Source organism: Hemitrygon akajei, chromosome 6 (genome assembly GCF_048418815.1).
Source record: "Hemitrygon akajei chromosome 6, sHemAka1.3, whole genome shotgun sequence".
Taxonomy (NCBI): Eukaryota; Metazoa; Chordata; class Chondrichthyes; order Myliobatiformes; family Dasyatidae; genus Hemitrygon; species Hemitrygon akajei.
Genome location: NC_133129.1, coordinates 49,985,969 through 50,008,545, shown reverse-complemented (window position 1 = coordinate 50,008,545; position 22,577 = coordinate 49,985,969). Strand labels below are relative to the sequence as shown.

At 41.2% G+C, this 22,577-nt stretch overlaps 1 protein-coding gene across 2 annotated transcripts in view; it reads right to left on the bottom strand.

The window, feature by feature from the left end:
• Positions 1-8,723: 8,723 nt before the first annotated feature.
• LOC140728714 (trans-2,3-enoyl-CoA reductase-like) overlaps positions 8,724-22,577 on the bottom strand; it is a 184,134-nt gene continuing 170,280 nt past the window's right edge. For both annotated transcript variants that reach the window (XM_073047675.1, XM_073047676.1), the window contains 4 exons: positions 15,537-15,594; positions 13,516-13,601; positions 10,234-10,279; positions 8,724-10,146 (listed from right to left, as the gene is read on the bottom strand). In XM_073047675.1, the coding sequence (XP_072903776.1) occupies positions 10,019-10,146; positions 10,234-10,279; positions 13,516-13,601; positions 15,537-15,594 (318 nt within the window). In that variant the 3' untranslated portion in view covers positions 8,724-10,018. The remainder of the gene's footprint in view (positions 10,147-10,233; positions 10,280-13,515; positions 13,602-15,536; positions 15,595-22,577) is intronic.

Here is a 22,577-nt window from a genome sequence, read left to right as displayed (position 1 = left end):
AAACTGTGACCTCTGGTTCTGGACTCCCCCAACATCAGGAACATGCTTCCTGCCTCTAGCGTGTCCAATCCTTTAATAATCTTATTATAGATATCATACTGCAGGAAAATTATGCTAGAGAGGTAGCAATGGGGAAACAAAGAAATACCGGTAGCAAACAAATTAAATTAGTATTTTGCATCAGTCTTCAGTATGCCAGAAGTTTAAATGTGTCTGGGAGAAGATTCTTGGGAAATTGAAAGGTTTGAAGGTAAATAAGTTACCTGGACCAGATGAACTACACTCCAGGGTTCTGAAAGAGTTAGCTGAAGAGATTGTGGAGCATTAGCAATGCTCTTTCAAGAATAAATAGATTTTGGAATGGTTCCAGAAGACTGGAAAATTCACTTCAAGAAGGTATGGAGGCGGGAAAAAGGAATTATAGGCCAGTTAGCCTGATCTCAGTGGTTGGGAAGATGTTGGGGTCGATTGTTAAGGATGAGGTTTCAGGGTATTTGGAGGCACATGATAATACAGGCCAAAGTCAGTATGGTTTCATTAAAGAAAAACCTTGCCAAACAAATCTGTTAGAATTCATTGATGTAATTACAAGCAGGATAGACAACGGAAAATTGGTGGAAGTTGTGTACATTATTTGGATTTTAAGAAGTCTTTGACAAGAAATCTGTGTCAGTGCACATGATACTGCTTAGCAAGATAAGAACCCATAGTATTACAAGAAAGGTACTCGCATGGATAGAGCATCAGCTGATTGGCAGGAGGCAAAAAATGAGGGGAAAAGGGAGCTTTTACTGACTGGCTGCTGGTGACTAGTGATGTTCAGCAGGGATCAGTTTGGGACCACTTCTTTTTACGATATACATCAATGATTTGGATAATTTGAAAATTGATGGCTTTTTGTAAAAGTTTGCAGACAATACAAAGATAGGTAGGGTGTAAGTTGGAGTTGAGGAACCAGGGAGGCTTCAAAGGGACTTAGACAGACTAGGAGAATGGGAAAAGAAGTGGCAGCTGCAATACAATGTCAGGAACTGTATAGTCATGTGATTGGGTAGAAGGAATAAAAGCATAGACTATTTTCAGAATGGAGAAAAAAATTCAAATATCTAAGGTTCAGGGAAATTTGACAAGCCTTGTGTAGGTTTGCCTAAAGGTTAATTTGCAGGGTGTTGAAGGCAAATGTAATGTTAGCATTTATTTCAAGAGGATTAGAATATAAAAACTAAAATGTACTGCTGAGGCTTTATAAGGCACAGGTGAGGCTTTACTTAGAGTATTGTGAGAATGTTTGTGCCCCTTATCTAAGAAAGGATGTGTTGACATTCGAGAAGATTCAAAGGAGGTTCACAAAAACTGATTCCAGGAATCATTTTTCATATGAGGAGTGTCTGATGGCTCCAGGCCTGTACTCACTGGAATTCAGAAGAATGAAGGGGGATCTCATTGAAGCCTATCGAATGTTGAAAGGCCTAGGTTGAGCAGGTGTGGAGAGGCCTAATCCTGCTCCTATGTCTTATGGTCTAATTGCCAAGGGTCAATAAAAAGAAGATAGCTTTACGTTGAGTAGTTGTAGTGTGAGTGGACAATTTTAGAACGGGGGAAGCTGTGGCTTTGGCTCACGATGCTCTGGTATGCAAGGCAGTCTAAAGTAAGTTTCTGGTGAGGTTTCTCTTTGGTTCTTTATTATTGCCCAGGTAGAGCTGTGGAATTGAAACAATGTTGGGGATACACTCCTCTTACATGATGTAGGAAGACAACATGACCTCCAATGTCCCTGATGACTACACCTGCAAGAAGTACATCTGGCTACAGCTCTTACAGACCATATTAGGGAACTAGAGCTAGAGCCACATGAGCTGGTCAGCAAGTGGACTGGCTATGAAGAAAGCAGATGTTAAGCCTATATGCAAAGCACGAAACTGAAAAGCTGAGCATGGAGGAACTAATGTTCCGAGTTGCGTCTATTTCAATGCAAGGAGGGAAGACAGATTAATTTAGAGCATGGATCAGTACACAGAATTAAGATGTTGAAGCCGTTAGTTAGACTTGGCTGCAGGAGGGGCAGAACTATCAGCTCAGTGATTTGGGATTCCATTGTTTTAGATATGATAGAGGGGGAGGTATTAAAGGGAGAGGGGTCCTTTCATTATGAGGCCTCCATCAGTCAGGGTTGACGATGGATGTGGTATCCTAGCTGTCCAGGTACACAAGCCAGGGCAGTACGATGTGAAGAGCAAGCTGTTGTCCATGTGGTAGGCTCCCCCTCTCTACATATCTGATGAGCCCAAAGGAACAACAGAGGCTGATACAGTTTGGCACCAGCAGCATCACAGGAGTTGCCAGTCAGCATTGAACTCAATGTAGGACTGCTTAGGGACTCCAGGTCCAGATTTTTCCCTTGGGGTTTACTCCTGAAGCCAACCCCATGAGTTGTTATAGCCGCAAGGCAGCGGTGGTTTGAGGTCAGAGTTTTCCTTCTCCTGGATGTGCTGCCAATCACAGTTGACAAGCCCCATTTACCCAAAGCGACTGGCTTTAAAGAACAAGCAGCTCACCTTTGCCCCTTCTCTTGCCAGTCAAAATGGTTCCACTGCGCTTAGGAGCTAAGCCACACGTAAAGGCTAGGAGCTAGACTTAGTTGTCAGAGGCTATTTGAGTTACATGCCATTGGGAGCATTTAATAGGTAGTGGGTGTTTGCTCCCAATACCACCCCCAGATATACCAAACTTAAGAGTGCATTACTAGTCACACAGTACTCAGACAGAACAGACTGGTGGGCTTGTCTACTAAAGCAATTTGGGTGAAACTGAGCAATAAAAAAAAATAGATGACCATATTAATGGAATTTATTATAGACCTTCCAATAGTCCTTAAAGGAGCAAATATGTAAGAGAGATATCAGACAGTTCAAAGTTCAAATTACATTTATTATCACTTTATGTAGCCTTGAAATTCATCCCTTACAGGCAGCCAGGAAGCAGAGAAATCCAATAGAACCCATTAGCAACAAAAGATGACCATCAAACACACGCTGTGCAGAGAGAGAAAGGAGAAAAAATAAACCATGTAAGTAATAAAAACAAGCAAACAGGATTCCAAACGGAGTTCACAAAGCCAGGCATCACTGCGGCAGATCCAGAAGTACACTAGCTGCAGGTCACAGCTTCAGTCCAGCACAGAAACGAGTGAACTCTGTGGAGCAGTTGAGCCAAACCAAACCCTCACCTCTGACCCCAACACTCTGACCACTTGAATCTGGCCTGGCACTTAAATCTTGCAAACATCAGGTTGTTCCTCGCTCTCTGCCACTTCGATACACTCTCAGCCTTGGGCTCCGCTGCTTTCATTCAGCCAGAACCTGACCTTTCCAATTCAGCTCGGTTCTTAAACTGATCAAACCTCAGATCTTTCCGCGACTTTGCTTCACCTGGACTCCATTGAATCAAATTGCCTCCAATTCCGCTCCAGCAAATCCAGTCCAGGCATACTGCAACTGTCCTGCCTCTCCGGGACCCCAGCCCATACCACAAAATGACAGATCATACAGGTGGCTCATCTCAACTCCAACAGGGAAGCTACAAGCTAATGTTTGCAGCTATTGTTTACCAGCAAAAGTGTGAATAGCAAAGTACTTAGGCTACGACCACACTAGACCAGAAAAATTTTGAAAATGCCGGTTTTGCGTAAAAACAATAGGCGTCCACACCAAGGGTTTTTGAAAATACCCCAGTCCACATTAAAACGGGTATTTGGGTGAATCTCCTCCTACTGGGCATGCGCAGGACTCATCTACAGAAAACAAGCGACATGTTTGGTGTCGAATCACACAGTGAAAGTGCACGTTTGTGCATTTACAGACTAGAAAAACTTAAAATGAAATCGCCAAACGACGGACAGCTGTTGGCTCTCATGCAGGAGGACTTAAAACTAAAAAAGACAAATACTGGAGCGTATGGAGGCAACCAACAGGGAGTTCACAGACAGTATGACCCGGCTGATGAAGAACATTGAAAAACGGACTAACTCTGTTGCATTAATAAAGCACCTTGTTAAATGTATAAAACATGCCTGCATCAGTGTTATCTTGTACTTTCATACAACGTTACATTAGGCTGTTACACATCTATTGTCAGAGAAGTACTTGCATAAATAGGTGAACCACCTTCATACGAGCAAAGACAGAAAACAGGGCAAAGTGAGTATACTTATTTATTCAGTAAGTTATGGGTCAAAGTATTTGGTGAGTACATTTCTAACTCTTCTGGCTTCAGTCTCGTTGCTGTCTGTTCTGAAATCGTTAGGTTGTGTGGGGGTTTGCGTTCAAGAAAACAATGAAATGCCGCGCTGCCGCCACCATCTGTTCCGGCACGTCATGACAGTGTTTTTAGAAATCTCCAGTTACCCTGTCCACACTACTCTGCCCAATCAGTGTTTTCAAATTTACACACTCTGGAGGGCATTTTAGAAAAGCTCCGTTTTTGGGGGAGGAAAATATTATGGATTTATCTGGTCTAGTGTGGACGTAGCCTTAGTTACTTTCTTTGTTTCATTGGCCACCAGCAAGTGGTTGCTGAACTTCAGCAGTGCCATCTTAAACCAGAAGTAAAATAAACTTGTGATAGGAGGAGATTTTAACTTTATGCATATTGACGGGTACTCCTATCTATAAGAGGACTGGATGGGATAGAGTTTGTCAAATGAGTTCAGGAAAGCTTCTCAATCAATATGTAGAGTTCCCACCAAAAGGGCACAATAATGTATCTTCCCTTAGGGAATGAGACAATGCAGGTGACAGAAGTGTGTGCAGAGGAACACTTTGGATCTAGTGATCATAATTCCATTAGTTTTGAGATAATTATGGAGAAAGATGGGACTGGTCCTTGGGTTGAGTTTCTAAATTGAAGAAAGGACAATTCTGATGTCATCAGAAACAATCTTATAAGTGTGGATTTGGATTGAGTGTTTTCTGGCAAAGTTAATGGTTGGTAAGTGGGTGGGCTTCAACACTGGGAGTACAGAATTTGCATAAAAGTCAAGATGAACTGATTTAAAGAACTTTGGTTTTTGAAGAATATTGAGGACCTGGTTAAGAAGGAGGTACAAATCAGGTATAAGCAGTTCTGATCAAATGTGACACTTGTGGATTACAAGAAATGCAAGACAACTCATGAGGGATATTGGGGGGGGGGGTGCTAAGCAGGCATGAGGTTGCTCCAGGTGAAGGACCCCAAGGATTTCTATCGATATATTAAGAGCAAAAGATTAGTAAGGGAGAAAATTGATCCTCTTGAAGATCATCTATGCATGGAGCTGAAAGAAGAGTAAAATCTTAAATGACTTTTCTTTGCATTTGTATTTCCCCAGGAGTCATGGTCTATAGATGAGTGAAGTCATGAACTGTATCCAGATTACAGAGGAGGAGATGTTTGCTGCTTGAGGAAAACTAGGGTGAATAAGACCTCAGACTCTGACAAGTATCCCTTATGGGAGGCAAGTGCAAAAATTACAGATACTCTGGCAGAGATATTTAAAATGTCCTTAGCATGTGTGAGTTGCTAGAGGATTACAGGATAGCAAATATTGTTCTGAGTTTAAAAGAGATTCGAAGAATAATCTGGGAAATTATAGGCTGATAATCTTGATGTCAGTTGTGTGGGTAAATTATTGGAAGGTATTCTAAGGGATTGGATATGCAAGCATTTAGATAGACAGGGACTGATTAGGGATTGTCAACAAGGCTTTGTGCATGGTAGGTCATGTGTAACCAATCTTGGAGCTTTTCAGATTCAGGTTCAGATTCAGTTTATTGTCATCTAGAAACCACAAATGCAATGCAGTTAAAAAATGAGACAACGTTCCCCCAGAATGATATCACAAAAGCATATGACAAAACAGACTACACCAGAAAATCCATGTAACGTTTGGCAATCCCCAATCCAGAGTCCGGAGAGGCTGCTGCATATTAATATCACGCTGCTGTCCAGCGCGTTTCCCAGAAAGGAGCTCCAAACCCACCAGACAAAAACAAGACCAAAAACTAAAGCTACAAGACCTGCACAAAACCACATAATTACAACATATAGTTACAACAGTGCAAACAATAGCATAATTGATAAAAAAAAAAAGACTATGGGCACAGTAAAAGTAGTCCAAATATGTTAAAGGACTGTAAGTTCAAAAGTAATCACCACAGTTTCCACAAGTCCCCAGGGTCCCAACAGACTCGCCATCCCATGCCGGCGGCAGAAGGGAATACCCACGCTATGGACTTCCACTGCGCCGCCCAACTCAGCCTCGCAGACGCAGCACACAATGGAAGCTCCGTTGAAACCAACCTTGCAGACGCAACACACACCAAAAGTGACCTGAGTCCGTCGAACCTCTGAGCTGACGACCATCCCCTCCGGCACAGCTTCTCCGAGAACCATCCTCTGCCGAGCGTATTAAGAGGGCCCCGCCAACGGCCATCGGCAACGTGACCCCGAGGACTGGGGGCCTGTTCTTCCCAGCAGAATCCCGGACCTCACAACAGCAGCAGCAACGAAGAAGGTCTTTCTGGAATTTCCCGATGTTTCTCCGTGCTTCCACGTCCATTTTCAATCGATTATGATTGCGTACGGCACCCCACTTCACAAATAACTGATAATCAGTTCCAGAGTGGCCGCTACAAGCTGCGTTGCGCTGACATTTTGACAAGAAATTGTAGAAATTTAAGGAGGTTACCAGGAAAGTTGATGAAGGAAAGGCAGTGAACATTATCTACAAGAGTGCTAGCAAAGCCTTTGATAAAGTCCTGCATGGCAGGCTGGTCCAGAAGGTTTAGTCACTTGACATTCAGGAAGAAGCAGAAATTTGGGTTCAGATATTGTTTAGCAGAAGAGACAGAGTAGTAGTAGCTAGTTTGCAAAAGATGGTTGACTCTCTTTCTGGTAGCCCGTGACCTCTGGTGAGTCAAAGGGATCGGGGTTGGGTCTGTTGTTATTTATCTTCTATATCAATGATTTAGATGATAATGCGGTAAATTGCAACATCAAATTTGCAGATGATGCCAAGATAGGAGGTGTTGTGGTTAGCGAGTAACACTATCAATGTTCGCAGTATGGTCTGGAAGAGCTTTAAATAGCTGAAAAATAGCAGAAGGGATTTAATGCAGACAAGTGTGAGGTGTTGCATTTTGGCAGGATAAAATTATGGTAGGATTTATACAGTGAATGGCAGGACACTGACATACGCAGTAGAACAAAAGTATCTGGTAAAACAGATCCATAATTCTTTGGAAGTGGCATCAAAGCTTGACAGGTTCATAAAGAGAGCTTTTGCATATTGGGGTTCATAAAACAGGCTAATTAATATAGGAGTTGGGTTGTTAGGTTGAAGTTGGGTGAGGAATTGGTGAGGTCTAATTTGGAGTATTGTGTGCATTTCTGTTCATTAACCTTCAGGAAAGAAGTACATAAGCTTAAGTGAGTGCATTGAAAATTTATAAGATACAGCCAGGAATTGAGGACTTGAGTTAAAGCAAACAAATGAATAGATTAGGACTTCATCTCTTAGTGCATAGGAGAATGAGAGGAGATTCAAAGGAGGTGTTTAAAATTATGAGTGGTATAGAGACGGTAAATACATGCTAGTTTTTTACCCTGAGCTGGGTGAGTCTAGAAATAGAGGCCGTAGGTGTTAGATGAAAGGTAAAATAGTTAAGGGGAACATGAGGGTGGTGCTCATATGGAAGGAACTAGTAGCGGTGGTGGTGAATGTCAGTTCAGTTACAATGTTTATGGAAAGTTTGAGTAGTTGCATGGATGAAAGTGTTTGGAAGCTATGATCCAGGTGCAGGTGGATGGACTAAGCAGTGAAACAGATCTGCACAGACTAGATGTGTTAAGGGCCTTTCTTGTGCTGTAGTACTCTGACTTTCAGAATGCATATATTCTGCCCTTTGCTTGAAATGATGTACAGTTGTAATGGACCAACTGAGCAGTCAACTTTGACTGAGTGCCATTTAACAGCACAGATGATGGGTCTTCCTATCCTTTTGATGGGATTGTAATAGCTCTACTGTGAATCAGGCTGTGTTTCTGGAATAGACGATCTGGATGTTAAGCCACATTGTCAGTAACTGTACTAAAATAGTTTAGCTAGGTTCAAGACTAGTTGCAGAGCATATATAGGGCAAATAACATTGGTAGAAACTAGCTTGGTGATGACAACTTTCTGTGCAAGCAGCTAAGGAGAATAAGTCTCATTGTAGGCTGGTTTGTAATTGTCATGTCAGCATCAGTGGAAGGAAAGGTCCTTTCTTCTGTTATTTAATGCAAGTTACCACCCCCATTGCTGTGAGAGGGCTGGACTACATTGATTTGGTCTAGTGGATTATAGTGTCACTCCATTCTATAGTGTCTATTGCTTTGCAGACAGATTCACCAAATCAATAACATTATTTCACTCTATCACAGATATTCCCTTCATCCTCTCCACTGAGTGTATTTGAAACCCTCTAGTTGGGCTTCCACACTGCCATAGTCTAATGCAGACTGAACCAAAATGTCAAGCAGCATCCAATGTGAATATATTAAAAATAATCATTCTCAATTGACCAGTACATTGGATAAAGTTGGATATTGAGTCCTTTTCTAATCACTCTTCCACTGAAAAGACGCAAGATTCCAATTATAACCATCTGACCGTAGCCAGAGAATCAGACCATTGACACGCTAGGGAATTTTCCAGTGACCTATCTTTAATGCGTCATTCTTGCTTCTGCACATTGCCATCACTCAAAAACATGTCATCAATATCCACGTGTGAGCTGACAACAACACTCTCTGGCTCACTCACCTCTTGACTGCTTCTGAATCATCTGATTGCTACTTCAACATCCGATCCTGGAAGACTAGGAATTTTCATTTAACAAAACCTTGGGTAGCTGTGAGCCATGACCATATCACCAGTCGTGGAGTATTTCCACAGTCCCCACTATTTGTAGGTTCCATCAGATAGAAATGAAATGATCCCCAGAAGGAAAAGTAGTGAGCCAGAATTTGCTGAAACGGAGTATCTCAGAGCAATAACTTTAATTGGATTGGTGCTCATGCTCATTTTGTTGGGACTGTGAATTTGGCAGTGGTGCACAATGTAAATGGCCCAAAACCAACTGAAAATTAAAATATTGTATGATCTCCATTATGAATGTGTAATTTGTCCAGTAAGCAGTGGCAAGAAAGTGCTACACTGTGACTCCAACAGCTCCTGGATTATTTGCATTGCTCTATTATTAAATTCATTCCTACAAAAACTGATACATTTAATAATTTAAATTGCCCAGTCTAATTTTAAAGGTTGGGAGTTGTTTCTAGAGGTGTGAGTATTTTACTATATATATTTTTCTCTTTCTTAGTTCTTTCTTTCCCCGTGGAGAGAGAACTAAATTTTAGGGAGCATCCAGGAATCCATCACTACCAGGTGCAGTGAGATTTTACATCTTTGCCAGGATGGGATAGAATCAGGACTTGGAATAATGTCAATTGCACATAAATTACCCTCCTTAAATATACTGTATCACAAGATCAATGACTATTAACAGTGTAAGTCAAGTCATATAAAAGCATGCCAAGGATTCTAGACGGTAGGATGTATTGTAGTTTCACTTCAACTCTTTCAATCCGGATTAACAAGAATAACTAAACTGTCCTGACATCTGTGGACAATTTCTGGCCATATCTGTCTTCAGAATCTAATCAGAACAAATTTACTTTCATCGACTTTTCAGCAATTTATGCCTCCTTATGTCAACAAAGTTTTCTGTGTTTATATATTTCATGCTGCCACAGATGTACTGACCATCTCTGTTTTCACAACAACAGAGATACCTCATTTGGTCTTGAGCTTGTGGAACAGTACAAGTCACTGCAAGGTGGTCACCATCTTTCCACGTCTTCCATTTATTTTCATTTGAAGCTGAACTTTCACTCTCTTTACTTCAATGTACAAAAGTCGAGCTGCACTGAATTCAGTTGTTTACAGTATAAATGGGATCAAAGCTGTTCTGTAACTGGGATAATTTTTAATATCCTTTTGATATTTGTAATGTTTCCTTTGAGCCCACATTATCAGCTGGAGAGAGATCATCAGAGCGAAGACGGCAACTAGGAAGAAATTAGAAGAACATTGTGAATAGCACATGTGCAGGAAAACTGTGTTTGAATTAGTACCAGAAGTGAACAGAGCTGTACCTGAAAATGTCTGGGTCATAATGGTGAAGCTAATCCATACTCCCATCTGCAACAGGTTAGATAAGTAGATTAAATAACATTGCATTAGTATCAAAAATTGTTCTGATCTATAGACAGATATGTTGACAGGCAAGGAACAGTAGGATATACTCCATGTGTAGTGGAGTGTAATTTGGTATAAAGGTCCGCACAGACAATGCGGACTGTATGGCCTGTTCCTGTGTACTGTTCAGTGTTATATGTTCTACAATGGCATGAGTTCAATTAATGAAAATAATTTGGAAATTTTAACCCATCATCTGTAATAATAAAACTACTAATTAGATAGGCATTAGAACCCATCTACTTCATGGATGTCCTCATGAGGAATAAATTTACATCCTTTTCCTCGACTGGCTTACAGGAGTTTACTGACTGTGATAATTCTCTACTTCAGGGGGATAAGGAGGCTGGATCATTGGATGTATTTAAATGAGGAGGCAGGTACATTTTTGAAAGATGAGGTAAAGAGTTTTGGGAATGTGATGCAGACAAGGACTGGAAGCTTGGTGTAGATGAGCCATGATCACACTGAATGTTGGGGTGAGCTTGTCCCTGCTTCCTTGTGTTGTGACCAATGTGCTTAACTAAGGAGTTTCCTTCTCACTTCATGGACCACTAGGGATGAAAATGAATGCTAGCAGTGCCAGATAGATCTGTCACTTAAATAACTGGTTATAAAGGGGAACTACTGCTTTCCAACCATTAACAGCAAGTTAAGCTTTCTCCTTCTATCTAACCTCACAGAGTATATACAGAAAGTGACTGAAGGATGGCTTCCTTTGAGGTATTTGTGACAGTTGATATTGCTGGAACAGTTCTTGGCCTTTTGCCAATCCCACAGGGTTCCTGAGTTTGCCCAGTGATAGTGACAAGTGACCTAAACTGATCTGACCTGTGATCCAACAGTCAAAGGTGGATGCAGGAATGGGGTTTCAGTGAGAAAGGAGATGGTATGTTTCTCCTGCAGAGACTTTCAGTTGTTTTACTTCTCTTAGATGTTTATGCTTCAGCAGATTAAGCTTGGTAGAAAGACTTTTTTTATACTAAATACTTAATTATTTCTAGTAGTGAGCTTTCGCTGTACACATTTAACTATGTTGTTTCTAAATGTTTATTATTACTGTCTTATTATGTGAAATTTCTTGTTTTGTAGCATCAGTGCAGTATGTCACGGGTAACCCCAGTTTGGAACGGGGTTTTTGGAGGATCGATTTGGGGAAATTGATCAGTTGCTCTCACAGTGTGAACAGGTGCAACTGGTGACGAATTATTTGTGTGTCCACCATTGCCTGGGTGATAATTCCACCACTGAAGAATGGTCATACGTATCACGGTCATAGTCAGTGACCACAACAGGACTTCAGAAGACAACGGGAAGATCAACGGCATCAGCTCACACCTCTTTCTCTCTCCCCCTCTCTCCCCCTCTCTCCCCCTCTCTCCCCCTCTCTCCCCCTCTCTCTCCCTCCCCCCTCCCTCCCCTTCTCTCTCCCTCCCCCTCCCCCTCCCCCTCCCCCTCCCCCTCCCCCTCCCCCTCCCTCTCCCTCTCCCTCCCTCCAATGCTACTCAACTAAATACCTCAAATTGAACTGAACTCAGCTCATTATTGTAAGACCCTATTCATTCACCCCTAGGTTTGAAAGAGCATAGTTTTGTTCCTATTTCCACACTTATGTACATATATATCATTGCTAACCTGCTTGATATATCTGCATTTATATTACTGTATTGCGTAGTTACTAATAAACACTATTAGTTATTAGCAATACCAGACTCCAATGCGTTTTCCATTTCTGCTGGTTCTTTAACCCAGTCACGGGGTACGTGACAAGTGCAAAGTCATAAAATTACCATAAATAACAAAATAAATGGTGCAAAACAAAGGAATAATGCGGAAATGTTCTTGGACCATTCAGAAATCTGAAGATGGAGGGAAGAAGCTGTTCCAAAATGAGTGAATGTGGGTCATAAGGCTCCTGTACTTCCTGTGTGCATGCAGTAATGTGAACAGGACATGTGAGGATCCTTAGCGTTGGATGCAGCCTTCTCTCGACACCATCTCTTGAAATGTTCCTGATTGGAGGGAGGGTTGTGTCCATGATGGAGCTGGCTGAGTCTATAACCCTCTGCAGCCTTTTGCAATCCTTTGCACTGGAGGCCCAGGAGGTCTGAAGAGCTCAATATCAGTTTCTTCGAATTTTGAGATATTTAAGTATTATTGAGGGTTAAAGTGTAAATTATTAAGAAGTTTACAAATTATGCATGTAAGGAAGAAAGCAGTGTTTGGTGGAATAATATTAATCAGGTGTAGAGGGGAAAAAAAACTGGTGTATTTGTGGGGTACATGGGAGGTAAAAATAAAATGTTGTACCACAATGATTTGTAGGATACAGGTTTACAGAACCAGTGTGCATATCCACAGATCACTGAGAGTTGCAAGACAGGGTTATAGATATTAAGTACTTAAGAAAAGCAAAACATAATAACAAGAGGCTATGCTAGAAATACCTTAGAATATTATGTGATATACTGGTCACAAATTACACAAATTACACAATTACACTTGACAGGTCTCAGAGGAGATCTCCTAAAATGATCCCAAGGCTAAAGAGTTTTAGAAATGAGTAAAGATTTGACATGACTCGTTTGGAGATTAGAGGATTTTTTTCAATGGTAAAATGTATTAGGGATTAGGGGCCAAAGTGAAAGGGACAGGAAGGACTTCTGTTATCAGAAAACTCAATGCCCTGGAGATGGCTATTTGTAGACAGAACGGAGAGGTGTGGAGTGGTCTATTTGACCTGCTGAATGATGGTGCTCTGAAAGGGTGAAGTCAGAAAACATTCAGCTTATTGAGTCTGATCTGCCATTTGATTACTGTGAGCTGATGTATTATCGATCTCAAGCCCATACTTTTGTCTTCTCCTCGTAACCTATGACACCCTTACTAATCAGGAACATATCAACCTCCACTTTAAATATATCAAATGGTCTGGCCTCTACAGCTGGCTGTAGCACTGAAATCCACAGATGCACCATCTCCAGGTCACAGAAATTCATTCTTGTCTAGTAGGACATGGGGCAAAATCCAGAAAGTGAGTTTACACTGGTTGACCTTTCCTCTCTATCATTGCGGATCAAAAGAATTTATTCTGCACAGTAAATGTTGATGATTCTTTGGTTTCTTCGTGAGAGTAGGATAAAGATTTGATATAATGAAATGATAAAATAATTCATTACCTCATATGTATAGTTCGGGCAGGAGACCAGTTTAAAAAGCCATGTGAAGGGATTGTATGTTGGTCTGACAATATGATTCTTGGTACCTCAAGAAAGCAAAACCAAGGTATCATTGAATTTGACACCAGATAGCTTGCATTTAAAGTTTAAATACATCTGATAGCAAAGTATCTTCATTTTTAATATGTCATGCCATTACAACGCACATTTACGTATGCACAAAAAACTTGCAGTATTGACCAGAGCATCTATACTAGTTATATAGGTTCAGATATAAACACTGGCTTGGAAACCAGGGAGTTTAAACTCTCCTTTTAAATTGTGCCAATTGTACCTATTATGTACAAAGGAAATGGCTGACAGTTTAACATCATATTTGACATATTGAAACACCATAATGCAGCATTTCATTGTTACTACATTAGTGTTTCAGCAAGAATTATTTTCACAGACCTTTGAAATCAGCATTCAACCCTGAACTTCTGACTCAGGCAAAACTGCTACCATATGTCTATAACTAATATTTAAACTTAAAGTTATTGGGAAATCTCTCATTTCATGTCAAGCAGACTTTCAGATGTTGGTTAGAATTATAATGAGCCAAGGAAAAAAACTGGTTGCTGCAATTAGAAACATAGAAAGCCTGCAACACAATACAAGCCCTTTGGCCTAAAAAGCTGTGGGCCTTAGAAATTGCCTAGGGTTACCCATAGTCCTCTATTTTTCAGAGCTCCATGTACCCGTCCAGGAGTTTCTTAAAAGATCCTATCATATTCACCTCCACCACCGCTGCCGGCAGCTCATTCCACGCACTCACCACTCTCTGTGTAAAAAAAAAACTTACCCCTGACATCTCCTGTGTACCTACTTCCAAGCGTCTTAAAACTGTGCCCTCTTGTGCAAGCCATTTCAGCCCTGGGAAAAAGGTTCTGACTATCCACACGATCAATGCCTCTCATCATCTTATACACCTATATCAGGTCACCTCTCATCCTCCATCGCTCCAAGGAGAAAAGACGGAGTTCACTCAACCTATTCTCATAAGGCATGCTCCCCAATCCAGGCAACAGCCTTGTAAATCTCCTCTGCACCCTTTCTATAGTTTCCACATCCTTCCTGCAGTGAAGTGCTCCAAGTGAGGTCTGACCAGGGTCCTATACAGCTGCAACATTACCTCTTGGCTCTTAAACTCAATCCCACGATTGATGAAGGCCAATGCACTGTCTGCTTTCTTAACCACAGAGTCAACTGCGCAGCAGCTTTGAGTGTCCTATGGACTTGGACCGCAAGATCCCTCTGATCCTCCACACTGCCAAGAGTCTTACCATTAATACTATATTCTGCCATCATATTTGACCTACCAAAATGAACCACCTCGCACTTATCAGGGTTCAACTCCATCTGCCACTTCTCAGCCCAGTTTTGCATCCTATCAATGTTCCACTGTAACATCTGACAGCCCTCCACACTATCCACAACACCCCAACATTTGTGTCATCAGCAAATTTACGAACCCATTCCTCCACTTCCTCATCCAGGTCATTTATAAAAATCATGAAGAGTAGGGGTCCCAGAACAAATCCCTGATGCACACCACTGGTCACCAACCTCTATGCAGAGTCTGACCCACCTACAACCAGTCTTGCCTCTGGGGGCATACCAATTCTAGATCCACAAAGCAATGTCCCCTTGGATCCCATGCCTTCTTAGTTTCTCAATAAGCCTTGCGTGGGGTACCTTATCAAATCCCTTCCTGAAATCTATATACACTACATCTACTGCTCTACCTTCATCAATGTGTTTAGTCACATCCTCAAAAAATTCAATCTGGCTCATAAGGCATGACCTGCCTTTGACAAAGCCATGCTGACTATTCCTAATCATATTATGCCTCTCCAAATGTTCATCAATCCTGCCTCTCAGGATCTTCTCCATCAACTTACCAACCACTGAAGTAAGAAGTTATTGCAAGGTACTTAAATGTGGTGTAGTAGCAGAGAGTTGGTAGAAAATGCACTTACCTGCTTTATGCACCTGGATTATAGCAGCATTTGTAAAATAATTCCCTGCTCCACAGACCTAAAAACAAGAAGTTAATTCAGTTTTGTTACGAATGACTCATCAGTTAATGACTAAATCTGCATGCAATGCATTCATTGAAGTGACCTTCTTCAATACTTGCAAAACTTGTATTTAGCATTATGGATGAATTAAAAATGTGCTTTCACTGGGATGAAAGACTGATAGATATTTTGAAAACAGTGATATTTTTCATTTATTATAGCTGCTTTGAAAAACTGACACGCTTTCTCTAAAACTATAACATTTTGAAGGCAATTTCCTAGTCTATGTTTATGTACTTTACATCATGGCAGATGCTCATGGTGAAATAAATTAATGAGTTATCTCTGCAACGTTGACACATCCAGCTTGCCTTGATACACCCCTTCTGGAACATGTGCCAAGAGTAGAAACATAAATGTTCATTTGTCTTTTTAATACATTGCACATATCAAAGCCACAAAGTAACTGGACATTTTAATAGCAGGTCAATAGATTTATACATAAAACTAATTAATCACTATTACACAGGAGATGCTTTTACAGAAACCTACAGAACACTTCAACACCATTGTTGAAACTTTGATTCAAATCTAATCTATCTGACAGAAATGCAGCAGAAATGGATCACACGTTCATCCCAAATTAACTATCAACTGAAGTCACCCGACAAATATTTTCATTTAAAAAAACATAACATTTACATTCACAATGCTAAAAGAGTCAATTCAGGTGGGTGGAATTTTACATAAAATTGTGCATAAAATTTAGTCAGATTCTACAACATTATTTTCCTCTTTTTATCTGCCTTGATACATTTTGTACGGAATGACCTGCTAGGATGGAATGCAAGCAAAAGCTTTTCACTATATCTCAGTACTTGTGACAAAAACAAAGCAATCACCAAATCAATTCAACACTTATCCTCAATCTTTTCAATGTAAAGACACAACAGATTGAGTACAATGAGGTTAACAATTTTTCAAAATTAATTTAATTCTCATTTTGATGATGTTTTTCAAAATTTTGAAAGTACACATTCTTATATTTTTCTTTGTATTATTTCAGTACTCAACATAAAGACACCATAATTTGGAGATTATATTATTGCTATAGTCCTCCATTTGTAAAAACAACTTACATTAATGTTGCATGAAACATCTGCCTAGGAAGAGATTGCAAACTGGACAAGCTAACAACAGTCTGAACCATGGTGGGGTGGTGTTTGGAGGTGGGAGAGGGGTTTGGTGGTGGATAGCTTCCACTTTTAATCATTCATTCTTTTACAGCATTGAAACATTCTCTTCTAAAAGAAGAGGAAAAGTGTCAGCTTTCAACCAAATAGAACACATTGAGACATAACTTCTATGGATTCCTGATTCCAGCAATTCACTGGAGCAGTGTATAAAATGACTAAGTAATTGGCAAGTAATATCACGGCATGTGTCCTTCAACCCTAGTTTACTTGTAATTTTCAAACAAAAAAAACTTAATCTCAATTTACTTTTAAATGTAAAACAAAACAAAATCACACCAAAAACGCTGCAGCCATCTAATAAGATTCAGGTTAAAAGTTTTCCTTCTCAAGAATGAATTAATTTATTTCATTTATCTTGGGAACTTCCTCAGTCTATATATAGGATCTTATTTATAAATATGTGAATCCATTTATGCAAATCTGTTTGCCCACAGTGACTCAAGTCTACACATGGGTGTAAGATGGGTTGCACTTGAATCCGTGGGGGACCAATATCCTGGCGGGGGAGGTTTGCTAACCTGGGAAGGTTTAAACTAGATTTGCAGCAGGGTGGGAAGTGAAGTGAAGAGGCAGAGGATGGGGTGGTTGGCACACAAGTAGAGACAGCTTGTAGAGAGTTTGTGAGGAAGTATAGGGAGATGATAGAGCAAAGGTGCACTCAGCCTGATGGTTTGAGATGTGTTTAATTTAATGCAAGCAGAATCATAAACAAGGCAAATGAACTTAGAGTGTGGATCAATACATGAAACTATGATATTGTGGCCATTACAAAGTCTTGGATGTCTCGGGCAGGAATGGGTACTGAGTGTGCTGGGCTTTAGCTGTTTCAAAAAGGACAGGGTGGGAGGTAAAAGAGGTGGGGGTGTGGTATTGCTAATCAGGATTCAGCTGCAGAAAAGGAGGAACTCATGGACGGATTGCCTATGGAGTCAGTCTGGGTGGAAGTCAGAAACAGGAAGCGGGCAATAATTCTACTGGGTGATTTTTATAGACTTCCCTCCGCCCACCTCCCCCCACCCCCAATAGTAACAGGGACATTAAGGAGCAGATAGAAGGCAGATTCTGGAATGGTGCAATAATAATAGGGTTGTTGTGATGGGAGATTTTAACTTTCCTAATATTGACCAGCATGGCTAGCATCTCCTTAGAGTAAGGGGCTTGTTAGTGTGTTCAGGAATGTTCTTGATGCAATATGTAGATAAGCCAACTAGAGAAGAGGCCGTACTTGATCTGGTATTGGGAAAAGAACCTGGTCAAGTGTCAGATCTCTCAGTGGGAGAGCAGTTTGGAGGTAGTGATCACAACTCAGTCTCCTTCACCATGGTGCTGGACAGAGATAAGAGCAGACAATTTGGGAAAACATTTAATTGGGAGCAAATGTTCTCAGGGAACATTTGTATGGTATTCTGCATTGGTATGTTCCATTAAGACAAGGAAAGGATGGTAGGGTAGAAGAACCATGGTATACAAAGGAGTAGAAAATCTAGTTAAGAAAAAAGGTTCAAGAAGCTAAGTAGTTAGAGCTCTAAAAAAGTGCAAGTTGCTAGGAAGGAGATTAAGAATGAAATTAGGAGAGCTAGAAGGAGCCATGGGAAGGCCTTGGTGAGCAGGATTAAGGAAAACCCCAAGGCATTCTACAAGTATGTGAAGAGCAAGAGGATGAGCCCTATGAGAATAGGACCAATTAAGTGTGATAGTGGAAATGCGCATGGAGTTGGAATAGGTAGCGGAGCTACTTAATGAATACTTTGCTTCAGTATTCACCAGGGAAAAGGAACTTGGCAATTGTGGGGATGACTTACAGTGGATTGAAATGCTTAAGTATACAGACATCAAGAAAGAGGATGTGCTGGAGCTTTTGAAAAACAGTAAGCTAGATAAGTCACCGGGTCTAGATGAGATATACCCCAGGCTACTCTGGGAAGTGAGGGAGATTGCTGAGCCTTTTGTGATGATCTTTGCATCATCAATAGGGATGGGAGAATACTGGAGGATTGCAATTGACTTGGCATCATATTGGACATAAGTAATCCAGGTTTTCACTCCCTAGGTTTGAAGGAACATCTCCTAAATACAGCAAACACTATTGCTCTGATTTTAGGACAATTCCTCACTGTTAGAGCAATTAAGTCTTCTCCATTCCCCCCCTCCCCCCCCCCCATCCTCTTGGTGAACTTAATCATCCAGAACAAGATGGCATTAGTGAATCATAGCGACGTGTTGCAGGCTGCTTACAAAACTTCTAAATATACTTCTGAATTACTCTTGCTGCAATCTGCAGCCTGTGATTTCCTGTTAAGTACAGTTTGTTGCTTTTTTTTTGCACATTCATTGTTGTCGGCTGTGTTTGGTGTAATCTTTCATTGATTCTATTCTGGTTCTTGTATTGACTGACAATGCCTGCAAGAAAATAAATCTCAGGATTGTATACGGTGACATATAAGTACTTTGATAATAAATTTACTTTGAATTTTGAACATTCAGATAACTCTTTAAACTTCCAAACTCAATGGAACACAGGAGCTTTCTACACATCCATTTCTCTTGGTTTACATGGATATGAATTAGGATCAGAAGTAGGTCACTCACCCCCTCGAGCTTTGTGTCATTTAAGATGGTTATTGCTGATTATTTGTAACATCAGTTCTGCTTTTCTGCTCCTCGAGTATCTAAAAGTTTTTCAGTCTCCACTTCTAAGTATTGAGGAATAGATTTTCAAGGCTCACAATTTTCTGAGAAAAAATAATTTATTCCATTTTATGTATGGGCTTACTTATTCTTGAACAAGTACCTGTCATGAACGAACCTCTTTATACCAACACCCGTCTGAATTTTGCATATTCCAATCAAGCCCCCTTTCACTCTGCTGATTGCAAAATTTTGCTGCTGGTATGCTGTACCCTGTAACCTCTCCAAGTCCAATATCAAGCTCTTATCTGTAATTGGCAGTCACTGTTCTGGGGAAATTGAAATATTACAATTAAATGCTGGCCACGTAACATGCTCAGGGAATTTACTGTTGTGTTCATCACTGCAGTCAACATCCCTCCAAGCATGATCACCAAGAACACACTGGGAGAGTTTCACAGCATCATCAGCTCTCCATAAAACAAGCATCCAGACAGTCTCTTCATAATAGCAGGAGACTACAATCATGTTAACCTGCATGCCATTTTACACAATCTCACCAACATGTCACCATGGCCACTAGGGGAACAAACAGAGTGGTCCATGTTTATACAAACCGATGTGCTATTTACAAAGCCATCTCACACCCTCATCTTGGCCTCTCTAATTACATCTCCATCATGCTAATCCCAGCACATTGACTGCTGCTGAAAATGAAGAAACCAGTCAAGAGGACCAGGAGGCAACCTCTATGCTTCAGGACTGTTTCGAATGGCCCGATTGAGATATGCTCAGGGAGGCCGCCACAAAAGGGACAGACACAGACCTCAAGGAATATGCCTCATCTGTCATCATCTACATCAGTCAGTGTGTAGATGATGATGGCACCTTAAGAATGGTCATTTCACAGCCCAGCAAGAAGCCTTCGCCAAACCCAAAGGTGAACTTCTTACTACAAGCCTGGGTTGCTCCCTTCAAGTGCCAGAACAGTTCTCTGATCAGCCTAGAGAAACCTCATCTTGAGCATCAAGAGGACAAGAAGTGCCCACAGAAAAAATACTCGGGAAAACCAGTATGATTTCAACCCCTAGTGTATGGGACTGTGCATTCAGGATGGTACTGACTACACACAGAAAAATAGCACTGACTGTTACCAGTGACACCTTCTCCCTGATGCTCTAAACAACCTTTATGCACACTTTGAGACATGCCAACACAACACAGGCCATTGAAAGCTACTTCTCTCCCAAATGAGCAGCCATTTTCTGTAACAGCAGCAGGCTTAAGAAAAACTACAGTGAATCCAACCCCCACAAGGTGGTTGGGCCAGACAACATACCAGGCCAAGTACTCTGGGAGTGTGCACACGAGGTCATTAATGTCTTCACAGATATCTTCAGCACTTCACTCATCCAGTCTGCTGTTCCCACGTGCTTCAAATCAGCCACCCTTTCCCCTGTACCAAAGAACTGTACCCTTTCAGAACTAAATCACCACCGCCCAGTGGCACAGATACCAATCATCATGGAGTGCGTTGGATGGCTGATAATTGCTCATATCTAAAACTCCATTCCTGCCTCACTGGGCACTCACCAATATGATGACAGACAGAACTACACCATGACAGATGACATAGAATCTGTCATTCACCTGGCCCTGACACAACTAGAAAACAAGGGCACACTTCAGAATGCTGCTTTTAGATTTCAGTTTGACATTCAACACCATGCCCCTCAGATATTTGTGAACTAACTCCTACCCCTCAACCTAAACACACCACTGTGCAATTGGGTTTTGGACTTCCTAACCAATAGACCTCAGATAGTCAGGATGCACAACCCCTCCTCCCTCCCCATCACCCTCACCATGGGTGCACTACCCCCACCCCAGGGCTGTGTGCTGAGCCAGTTGCTGTCCACTCTGCTCAGACATGGCTGCATGGCCAAACACCTGAGTAATCACATTGACAAGTTCGCTGATGCCATGATAACGGTGGAGCTCAACACCAACGATGACGAGGCTGCCTTCAGAGAATGGCTGGAAGAGTTCAAGGCCTGGTGCCACACAAATATTCCCTTCCTCAATGTCAACAAGACAAAAGGGATGGTTATCGACTTCAGGAGAATTCGCGGCACTCACACCTCCCCCTATTCAGCAGTGGAAACTGCTGGAAATGCACATCACACACAAGCTCTCATGGTCCCAGAACTCTTCCTACTCGGTCAAGGAAGTTCACCCACTGAGGAGGCTGAAGAGAGTTGTCTTTGCGCATCATTCTACAGATGTGCAGTAGAGAGCATACTAACAAGCTGTGTCATTGCTTGGTACAGAAACAGTACTGTGGCAGACAGGAAAGCTCAACAACTCTCCAACTAATCAAAACTGCCCAACTCATCACTGGCACCAGCCCATGCACCATCAAGGACAAGTATACAGAAAGGTGCCTGAAAAGGGCCAATAACATCATGAAGGATCCCACACATACTGGTTGTCCCACTCCCATCAGGGAGGAGGTTATGTAGCGTCCATACGAGGACCAGCAGACTCAAAAAACAGTTACTAGGCAGTGTTAGTCATCAACACGTCCACCCACTAACTCCTTCAACACTTTTTTTATTTCCTGTCAGACACCTTATGTACAGCCTAGTGTCATTTTATGGACAAATAATCAATCCATGTATACAAGCTATTTGATGTATTTATATGTATTGTGTGTTTTTCAGTATTATTTGTTCCTTCATCTTTCATGCTTTTTTTTGTTCTGCATCAGATCCGGAGTAACAACTATTTTGTTTTTATTTTGTTTGTGTACAGGAAATTACATTAAATTACATTACACTACATTACATTAAATAATCTTGAATCTTTAAAGTCTGTGCCCAGAACTGAGCATAATTTACATCTGTGGTCTGACCAGAGCTTTCCACAGCTCTACCTCACTATCCATCCACTGCAGTCTAGATTCCTTGCAGCAACCCCATTAAATTTTCAAATTAACTGTTGCAACATTCCATAAATGTATGAATTCTCTACATTGATAGTTCCCCACCCACTCCAGTTTTGTCTATCCATTCTTGTCTATCAATTCTTTTCCAATTTACTTCTTCCAACCACA